This window comes from Corvus brachyrhynchos, unplaced genomic scaffold (assembly GCF_000691975.1).
Source record: "Corvus brachyrhynchos isolate BGI_N302 unplaced genomic scaffold, ASM69197v1 scaffold148, whole genome shotgun sequence".
In the NCBI taxonomy this organism is placed as follows: Eukaryota; Metazoa; Chordata; class Aves; order Passeriformes; family Corvidae; genus Corvus; species Corvus brachyrhynchos.
The window spans coordinates 942,503-953,824 of NW_008239785.1; the positions used below are offsets into that span (position 1 = coordinate 942,503).

Sequence of the window (11,322 nt, forward strand, 5' to 3'; positions counted from 1 at the left end):
AAGGAGGTGATCACTGGACATCCTAAGAGAAACATATATGTACCTAATTATATTTTTTCCTTCCAATTCCCATTACAGATTTTTAAACAAAAACTCACCCTCTTTGAGAATGCTTGGTGTCACCTCACCATTAAATACATCAATACTGCCCTGCAGTTTGGAATTCACCTTTGCCATTTTACACCACAAAGATCTGATATGAAAGAGTAATCAAAATTTGAAACAAGTGAATTTAAAACATCTACTAAGTATCTTCATAAACTTTTTTTTTTCCTCTTAACACCTGTTTATGGTTGTGTTTTGTTGGGTTTTTTTTTTTTCTTAGGAAGGGATGAGACAGAATAGGCAAATGAAGAAAAAAGTTCTTAAAATCAGCATTCTGGAAGCTCATAATTTTAAGTTAAACCCTTAATATCCTATTTCTAATGCTCAATAGGCTTTAAATTTGTCACCAAAAATAGGTATTATTTGCCTAAGATCCCAGAATAACTTGACATAATAATTTAAATAGCTGGATCAGCTTTTTCCTCAGTGCTTTTATACATGACTACAAGGTGAAAATGTGTTTCACATCACAAATCAATGTTCAGCCAACAGTTCAATCCCAAGCTTGCAGTGGTAATGTCATTTCCTGGGCTTGCCACTGGTTCCCACCCTCACAGCATCTCCCTGGTGTGAGTGAGAACAAACCACATGAAAGCAATGACAGGAATTAAAAAAACAACAACAACAACAAAAAAAAATCCAAAAAGACACCACCCTTCTGAGGGTGTATTTAGGTGAGTTCCTGTCTCCAGGTTACCACAGGGACTCACAAAGTGCAGTGCTGTCAGAGGTGATGGGGAAATTGGGAAAGGAAAAGGGGAGACCAGCAGCAGCTGTGGGAGCTGGAACTCGAGCCCAGGGCTCCTGCTCCACCCCAGAGCCACCGTTACCCTGAATAGCCTGGCAGCCCTGCACAGCCTTGGAATGGGGGCCTGACAGGAACACGGTGCACATTCACTAGAGCATTTCCAGACTTCCATTAGAGATCCTCTTCTGGCTATGGCTTTTGGAAACTATCCGAAAAAAGAAGAAAAAATACCTTATTCCTGCATTTCCTATATTTATTTATAATTCATCAATCTTGAAATAAAGTTATGCAAATCTTTACCTTATGACCGGACTTTTAAAAATTGCTGAGTTAGGACTATTTCAGATATAGGGAGACAACAGCTACATGAATTACAGGAACAGTTATTTTTTCTACACGTTCACAAACACATCTGCAGCTGTCTTAATTTATAGCAAAGTTCACAACCAAAGCACAACCTGGTGAGGTATTTTTGTTCAAGCTCATAGCTGTAAGCCCACATAACACACTGAATCAGGATGTTACAGACAAGAATCACTTTCACCTATGAGAATTATCTGCTGCAACCTGTACTTTCATCTGCCCTTCTGGAAAAGAAAAGACAAGTCACTGGGATATATTAAATATGTTGAACTCTATTATCCCCAAGTAGTTTTATCTAATTTGGGATTTAAACCAGCACAAGAATTATCAGAGCTGCTCTGTAGAGACTCAGTTTAAGTCATCCCAGATCAACAGCTGAATCACAAGCTAAACACTATTGTACCATACTCAAAGCCAGGTCAAGTTTATCCTATGATGGATTTTTTAAATTCCAAAAAATCCTACTACACTAGGATTTTATTTTTGCCACTGAAGATAGCACTTCTTGTCTTAGTGTTACTGTGTTCATCTGAAAAATAGGTCATGTCAAAAACGGCTTTGAAATTATTATTAACAAAGCTTACAAACACTGATGAAATTCTTCTGCTGAAATGTCTTCTAATGTCTGCACCAAGGCTGTCCAACCAAGAAGGAGCACATAGCAGGGGAAAGAAATTTGTGCAGAGAAACCAAGAAGAGCAAGGATGAAATTTAACAGATATTCCAAGGATGTGGAGATAAAGAACAGGAATACACACTTACTTCAGAAAAGAATAGCCTATCTTGAAAAAACAGTTACTTCTTCAGTTAGATTTAAAATATCTAAACCCAACATTTTTCTGGGAAAGCATATGCAGTTTTTCACGTAACCTGATTGAAGCCAAAGGGCCAGTGTAACTAAATTAAATAGCAACATATGTCCATACGAGAGACCCTGATTTTTCACTGTCTCTACCTACTGCATACACACTTACTGAAGTATTTTTGCTACTACAGACAGGAAATGTCAACAAACACCTCACACAACAGTAATCACATAAAAAAAGACTACTTAACACGGTGCCTGTGGTCATCTCACTTCAGACCATATATCCTCCCTTAAAGCCAGAGAAAGAAAGGTCTTTGTGATACATCTTAGAACATCTCCACGTGCACACACTGTTACCTAGCACATACAAAGCTATTCAAATCAGAAATTGTCTGTATTATTAAGTTGCCCACGTGAGTGTATTTTAAGGGTTCCCATACTGTCAGGTCGCATACCTTAAAAGCCATGGATCAGGAGTTTGACTACTACAATAAGAGTGAAAAAGAAACATGGAAAACAGCAATGCAAAATTAAACCATTCTGGATCCTATGTTTTATGAAACAACATTTCAAAATTCTATAAATATCCAGGTTCTCAGAAGGCCAAGGCTCTGAGTAACCTGATCCAAACCTGAAGTCAGCCTTGCTTGGAGCAGGGTAGATGAGATGACCTTCAGAGGTCCCTTTCAATCCATGTTAGTTTAAGATTTCATAAAATAAACTGGAGAGTGGGACAGTGTGTGTACAGACATGCACACACAAACACTTGCCCTCTCTATTTCTAGATATCCTGGGCAGTCTCTGGATACAGCTACGCTCAACACTGCATACAGAGCACAATTACAAACAGCACTGAGCAGAGCAGACTGATTTTGGCATCTTAAATACACATCAGTTTTACACTTATACACAAGAACTACAGCAAAAAGTATTGCTCTGTGACCTACGTGAGGTGGTGAAGATGTAACTTCTCACCCTTATCAGCTCTACCTGATCTCAGAAGTGTCCAATTTATCTGTTGAATTCTCAGCACTGGGAAACCACAATCCTCACTTCCAGGGCTCTGAGTGCTATAGTGGTGAGGAATCTCTCTGGAATTATAAATGAAATTAATTGCTTCTGCTGAGACAAGGGAAAAGCGAGGAAGCAGGCTTGTCCTGACACAAGTAACCACTCAAACCACAAGCAACACTCAGGTTCACCGTTCCTCTCTGATCCACATCTCATTTACATATCTCAAACTGGAACTCCACTTCTCCCACCTCTGGAATTCCTCCTTTGATGCATTCTCCTTCCTGCCATCCACTGATCAGTATTTTCAGCAGTGACTCATGAGAACATGCTTAACATGGCACACAGCTGAAACTTGTTTGAGTGTCTTGATTTAGAAGCCCAAAAGACTCCTCACTAGCAAGTACAGGACATGAAAGCCTCTTGCAAAAGTAATAACAAGCATATTCACACCAATGATAGTATTTCATACTACTAAATCAGACAAATGATCAGGGCTTATAAAAGTTGTATTTCAAATTTATTTCAATTTTACCACATGATAAAACCCATGATGATCTACTAAGCCTGAAGAATTCAGAATAAAACCAGGTTCCTGCATCCCCATCATATTCTTAAATAATGTGCCTCGGTGCAGCATTCCTCTTGACTGTCTGATCAAGCTTTACAGACTTTTAAGCATTCAGAGTAAGAAAAGAGCCAAAGAATCAAACAGCCATTGGAAATGGCAAGAAAACAGGGCATTGAAACAGTTTTTTTAAGTACTCTATTCCAGTATCTCACCTCAGTTCTACTCCCCTCTCCAGTGTGTCTGTGATGATCTGCACAACTCTTTATTTCACCAAGAAATCTGTGAGAGCTATTTTAAACAATTTTTCCTTCTGTTTTGTAGGGGATTTTTACTACAAAAGTACATCACAAAACAGGCCAGACTACCTTTCCCCAGCAAGGCACATGAAGTTTTCATGCTATACTACATTATGTCAGCTAAGAGCACAACCGTAATTACTGGATTTTAGAAAATAGCTTCTTGTAAAGGCAAAGTAATGGAGGATTAAGTTAGTACTATGAAAACCAGTGCATTGTAACTTCAATTCTTTAACTAATGGTTTGAAATTTAAGATCAACACAGAACTGTCATTATTTGGATGGAAGTTTCCCAGTTTATGTACGTAAATGCTCACATTTCAAAAGATTTGATAGATCCACAGTTCTCAGGAAACCAAATGGCACAGTAAGTCCACTTTACAAACACAAAACAAAACCAAAATTCAGTGGTTTTATAGCTACTATTTTCCTTTCACTATAAATCTCTACGGAAGATTTTCTCATTTAACATTACAGGTTTATGCCCTAAGTACTCAGTACTGCCAACAGCACAACTTAAGATTCTGCCGAAAGTAATTCTCCTAAATGTACATTTTTAATGTATCATTGGAATAAGGGGGTAAGTTACTCTTAAGGGTTTAGTTCTGACATCTGAACATGGTCAAGTTCCACAATTCCCACAGACCCACAGGAGCTGAAAGCTGTACTTGGCCACTTTGACTAAAGCAGAGCCACTGCTCATCATATTCTTGGTGAAAGAAAGAATCTTGTTTCAGAATAATTTCCATTTGCCATTCTGCTAACTTCACTGGAAAATAATAATGATAATATTCTGCTCTACAGAAGTCAGATATTCAAAAGCATATGCTCATATAGCAACCCAAATATATAATCTGTCACACTATAACATTACAAAAGGAAATTTTTAAAGTCTATTTCTCTTGATTTTTCTTCAGCATGAAGTGCCAGTCTAATGGGAGGTTTGGGGGAAACCTTAGTAAGGGATGAATTGTACTGTATTCCAGTACTATGAACAAGAATAATCATTCTACCAGTAATTTACATAGTGAGTGCAACTCAACAAATCTGGCAGTATCAGTCCACTCACATAACAGTGAGTCTTTAATAACATAAATATTTGCAGTGTGCATTCAAAAAGGCCCAAGAATGAGGTTGAACTGGCTGAGAATATGGTGCAGTTGCTACTGCAATTGCAGATTCTTCTGATCTTGTAGACTTTGAAAGAAAATATAACTGAAGGCTGAGTCCTCTTCCCTCCTCACTGTAATGACACCGACAATTGAAAATCTGAGAGCAGTGACAGACACTTCAGTAAGAATAAGTGTCACCAGTCACACTTCTTTTGTGAGCCAAACTGAGTTATTTACATGAATGAATGTTTGGTAGTCAAAGAAAAATTTGAAAGGTACAGAACAAAGAGAGAACACAAATACAGAGGAAGTAGCATTTTCATTTTGAGAAAGCCTCAAAAAACTACCTTCTCAACTTTTTTTTTGTTTAATGATTTATCTGTGCAACATTTGGAGAAAAATCCATTGTTCAAAAAGCAACACTGAATTTTGATACCTCTAAAGCATCAATACAATATTTAGGAGCAAGAGCAGTTTCTTACAGCCAGTGAAGTAGCTCATTTAAAAAACTGAATGCAGAGTCTAATGACCTAATTAGGGGAATTTCTCCCCACAGAGAGGCTGTTCTAGTGTAAGTTGGTGGGAAAGCCCAGCTGGCTTGAATACTGTAAGATCAAGACCTGAAAGCTTATGCAAGTGTGTGGTTAAAGAAAAAAAAAAGTTAAAATCAGAAGACTGGAAGTTTCTGTGCTTCTGACAACCATACACTGAACACAACAGTACTAACCTCAGCTTCTCAGTTAAAAACCTTTCCAGGATTACTCATACTTGGTAACTACAAAACAGATCTGGAACTGCCAACACTGTTCTGTAGAACTTCAGTTACTGAAAGTACTCCACTTGTTTCATCTCTGTTACAGAAGAAAATAATTAAGATGCATCATGTATCAGCTCATATATCAGCTTTCATAGTATCAAAAGCCAAAGCAAGAGATCAAATGATTCAATAACAAAAGATATTTAGATAAGCACCAGAGTAGCTGATCTCAATTACTCATTTTTTTGAAGGCACCAACACAACACTATCTATAGTCCAGCATTTTTACCCATCATTTTTCAGGGCATCAATCAACTGCACAAATGCCTTCCAATATATGGGATATGTTAAATTTGTTCCCCAAAGAAAAGCATTCCAAGAAACACATTCAGATGGAAGCACACTTGACACTGCAATACTACAATCTTAACCCTCTTGAGTTTTAAGTAAAATGTAAGGAACTTAGTCATTAACATAACCTACAAAAAGTTATTAAATTCTGACTAAGTTTGAGCAATACCATGAGCACTTTGGCTTGTTCTTTTTTGTTGCCCCTCAGAGAACTCTGTACAGACTCTAACAGGGAAATAATCCACTCATAACATAACACAATAAAACTTTAGGTAATTAAGTTTAATGTGCTGTTCAACACATAACATGGAATTTCATACAACTTACAGTCATTCTTTACAGTTCAAAATAACCTCACAGCAAAATCAAAATGGACTAAAAACTGGCCTCATATTGTTATGCAAGAGTGTGACTTTCTTCTTGCTGCTCACCCTGAAAAGCAACACAATAACAACAGTTACAATATGACATTCAAATATGTAAACATGAAATAAATGTATAATGTTTCACTAAGTATCTCTAAGAAAGTGCATTCCCTTAATACAATCTTCCAACTTGGAAATAAGAGAAAATATCACAATAAGTGCATTTGTGCTTTTTTGTGTGCAATACATATAAAGAGACCAACATCTTACGCTTTTATGATGTATAAACAGAGGTTTCACTATAGCAAAATGCAGATCAACGTTCAGCATTTCAATAAAGTAAATTATTTGTCTTAGAATAACCACTCAATTTTCTGTAAGGAAAAGCTGTGTTACAGTCACTTTGAAGTCACATTAGTGAAATAACCACAGACTGTGGTTTGCCAGGGGTGGGGGGTGGCTGGTTTGGGTTTTGGGTTTTTTTTTGTTTGGTTTTTTTTTCTTCTTTAATTAAAAACAAACTATGAACACTAAAGATCAAAAACAGTACAAGCTGAATCTTTTAAGCCAATTAAAAATTGCAACTAGTCAAAACAAAGCTTTGAAAATTGATTTGCTTGGAGAGCACAGGAAGCTGTCCTACCAAGCAGGTTATATTTATCAGGCTTTTTTTTTCTTTCCGTTTTGTTTTAAATTTAAGTTTTGCTTTCCTGCTTGCTAAGAAACTCCTCAGCTGTTCACCTTTTCATGGTAAGTCTTCAGCATTAACAGCTTGCTGGACCTTCCCTTGAGATTTTTATTCGCTTTCCAAGGGAATTACACTTTACAACTGCTTTGTCTGGACAGTAATTGGCTTTTCAGAGAACACATTACTCAAGATGAAGAGAAGTTCTGCAATACAGAGTCTTGCAAAGTCCCACAGCTATGAGGAAAGCTGTGTATCAAAAATCATTACAAAAGGTGCTGCCACTGCCATTTTAGGAGAGACAGGGACAAGCTGCAGCCTCCCACAAAGTTGGGGCTTCCCAACTCAACATTTACTACTGACTGACACCAACTCATCCTACAGGCTTCAGTCTTCCTTGCTGAACTGCTGGGACACTTCAGAGTATATATTTTGTATTTGTATTCTGTTTCATTTTTTACTGAATTAGGAAAAAAAAAATACAGTCCATAATCAAATTCCAGAAAAGGCAGTTCATAGAATCACAGAATGGTTTGGATTAGAAGGGACCTTAAAGATCATCTCATTCCAAGCCCCTGCCATGGGCAGTTCTATCATGAGAATCTGTCTTATTAATACAGGTAAAGGAATTTTTGAATCCCTATCATTCAACTGCTACAACAGTAGAAGAATCCCAAATTCCGCAAAGCTTCCTCAAAAAACCCTGTTCAACTACTTTGACTCATCACTATTCCATGTTAGAGCAAATAACATATATTAAAAAAACCTGTTTATTATCTGCTTTGACAGTTTTGTAATTGCTACATGTAAACCAGAAAAAGAATTTTAAACTAGCTTGGTTAAATTCCAATGTTAAAGTTAGAAGCCAATAACAGAAGAAGCATTGGAGAAGGACTGAATGTCTTCAGGAACCTTACTGGATGAGGGTTGGTAACCCTTCCATTTGGCTTTGCCTGGTAATGCCACTTTAAATCAGAATTTCTGTACATTCTTTTCTTCCTATTCTATCAACATGCCAGCTCCTCACAACAGCCACAACTCAAAAAGCCACACCATTTCATCTGGCAGGAATCTTGAAGTCACTTGACTCCCTCACTGTTTCTCCATCAACTCAGTTCCCTACAACAACAACTGCTGAAAGCCAATGTCATCAGGCAAGACACTAAAACCAAGCCAGAAACCAAACATTAAGCCACCAATGAAGCTGAATTTAAGTGCTCTTCCTCCACTGTCTTTGATGTGTGCAGTTCCTTAATAGTTAGTGTTTAGCCAACCTAAACTAGACTCAAAAGTAAAAAGCCTAGAATACAACAGCTGCTTTATGACTATGAATGCTGAATGTGCTAATAAAGCACCTACAAGAAGACCTTGCTCTTTTCCTGACTCTTACAAGCACAGAATGAAAAGACATATTTGGTAAAGCCTGAAACAACAACAGGAAAACATGACACTCAAGTGCCTGGAAAGCAGGAAATACCCGCCTGCATCACCTCCCTTCAATAGGAAGTGCAGTATCACACCTTTTAAAACAAGAAGAAAGTATACATTAACATAAGCACTGTTCCTTTCTGAAGAAACTTCACTAAGTTCTATTTGCCCAGATTTCTAAAAACAGTGACTTAGCAATTGAGTTTGGTCTTGCTTTTAAGATCCAAGCTCAGCTATCAACACGTCTTTGGGCAACTGACTTGACCCTTGTATGTACATCCCACAGCCAGTAAGAACCTCAGTGGCATCATCACTCTGCCTCACTGCTCTCCTGTGAACTAAAGACAAACCTGACAGTGTCACCACTGATTTGGTGTTCAGACACTGAAACACAAAGCATTTTCCTCATAGTGAGGTTATACAACTACTCCCGGTAGGTAAATATTCCCTGGAATAAATAACACAGCATGCCCTAGGATGCCTGTCTCATTAAGCTCCTCTTATGTTTGACTCTCCTTATCCCTAGGCAGCTGTTGTTCCTTAGCCTTGTACAATTACCACTGTGTACGTGCCTGATCATTTGTCCAGCATTTTATGTAATTGGTGGAATTTAGAATCTTCACATTATTATCATGAGACTGTTCCACAGCCTCACTGCCTTATCTGTTAGGGCAACAAAGTTGTTTTCATACCAAAGAATTTTTTACAATATTTCTCACATCTCAGAAGGCTGAAATAAGCAATCAATTAAACACAAAGCCTCTGTCTCACCTGTATCAAATCAGTCCCAGGAATTCAGTTACTGCTGCACTCCAAACTAAAATTACAGTGCCAGAGAAAAACGTTATTTTGAAGAACGTACTTGAATTTTTCAGCTTCATCAGCACTGATATTTATTTTCTCCTGACCTAGCTTCCAAGGATTCTTCTCTGCCAAAGAACTGCTTTCCAAAACCCAACTTGCTCACCTACTAAAATCAAAAGTAAGAACAATTAGGAAAGTCACAAGCAAAACCAGAGTGGATGATGAGAATCAGACAAACATGGTACTTGACATACTTCACCATATTAGCGAGGGGTTTGGACACATCATGCAATGCCAATGCAATGTCCTATGGTCTCTGTGTCTCCCTGTACACATTAAAAGATACAGTTTTTTAAAGGTCAGAAAACTAAGACATGGGTGAATTATTCAGTAACACTGTTGTGGATAATCAAAACCTAAAGAGAAAGTAATGGACAAGCATACCTATTGGAGGCTCCTCCGATCTCAACTGGGAATGCCCCAGTTACTGAAGACACTGCAGTAACAGACACCAGCAGTCGATGGTGGGGTGGCCTCGCTGAGCATGGCACTATTTTTAGATAGTTTAACACATCACTTGGTGTGCAACATCACTGGGTCAAAAATGAAACATTTTTCTTTCAAGAAATGTTAAAGCATTAAAGCAGTTGCACTTGCCTGGACACTGTGCTACTGTAAAATCCTAACTGCTGACAGGGATACATGTAAAGTACTGGATATTTTCTTATGCACTCATGAACCTTGTACACAACTAAGGAAGGCAGTCACTGGATTTGCTGCTTGTACTCTCAGGAATTTTACAACTTTTCCAGCATCCCTTTCAGATTCTTGCTTCGGAAGGACTGGACCATTGATTATGTACTAAGGTGCTTTTAGATAATGAAGCAGAGCATGAAAGATATGAGTTTCTAATAAATGAAGTTAAGCGTGATAATAAAATCAATTCAAAATACTTTCAAATGCAAAACATGCAAAAAACCACAGTATCACTAACGTGTCAGCTGTCCTTGTCAACATGCAGTCCGGCAGCATCTCTTCCTCCTCTTTCACAGTTACAATTCTCACATCTCCAAATCCAGAACAAGCAGATTCTTTAAGCAGCTGGTCACCACTGTCATACCTGCAAATACAACCCAAGCTGTTAACTGAAACATTTCTTCTGCAAAAAGTTCTGCCTCTGTTTCATCTACACTAGTGTCATATACTCAACTCTACAAACAAGAAAACAAAGACAGAAAATCTTTACAAAAGATATTCAAAATCTTCAATTTAACTAAAATTAGCTGTATACTTTCTTTTTGTATGAGTAACTTTTACCTCATTATTTTTAAACATCAGCTACAGTCTTTCAAGTGGTACCAAGAAAAAGATTTCATCCACCCTTCCCAAGTAAGGAGAGGACAGTACTAACGTTCCATCTGCTGTTATTAAAGAAGTGCTGGCTGACAGCGCTCTTGCTTCCTTCACAGTGATCCTTCTCACACCCTCAGAGAGGGGACAGAGCGTAGCTTTTGACAACGGGTTGTAGCTGTCATACCTAGAAAGAAAATACACAATTGGTATCAACATCCAGAATTATTTACTTGGTATTAGCAAACAGAGGAGTATTGTGACAGTCCACTCACATGTCCAGTAAAAACCCTGCGACTTCTGCATCGTTTCTGAAATCCAACTTTTCCTTAAGTGTCAGCCACCGGTCAATGTGATTCCCCACATAAATCCTTGTTTTCCCCCTTCTTCTATCAAGACTTTGCTTTCTCTTTTTCTTTTCCAGAAAAGACAACATTGGGGGCCTTCCACACCTCTTTGCTGGCAGGGACATGGTGAGCCTAGAAATAAAGGAGAGGCTTTATTGAGAGGCAGCTCAGAACAACAGGCGGTACCTCAGCGTCCGGAGCCAGCACAGCGGGGGCTGATG

At 38.1% G+C, this 11,322-nt stretch overlaps 1 protein-coding gene across 5 annotated transcripts in view; it reads right to left on the bottom strand.

Annotated features, from left to right (window-relative positions):
* FOXK2 (forkhead box K2) overlaps positions 1–11,322 on the bottom strand; it is a 69,198-nt gene that overhangs the window by 56,291 nt on the left and 1,585 nt on the right. For 4 of the 5 annotated variants that reach the window (XM_017743195.1, XM_017743194.1, XM_017743196.1 and 1 more), the window contains exons 2-4: positions 11,030–11,233; positions 10,816–10,941; positions 10,399–10,524 (exon numbers count right to left, since the gene is read on the bottom strand). In XM_017743195.1, the coding sequence (XP_017598684.1) occupies positions 10,399–10,524; positions 10,816–10,941; positions 11,030–11,226 (449 nt within the window). In that variant the 5' untranslated portion in view covers positions 11,227–11,233. Of the gene's footprint in view, positions 1–10,398; positions 10,525–10,721; positions 10,742–10,815; positions 10,942–11,029; positions 11,234–11,322 lie in introns of those variants that run through there. The other variant, XM_017743197.1, reaches the window with a different exon arrangement.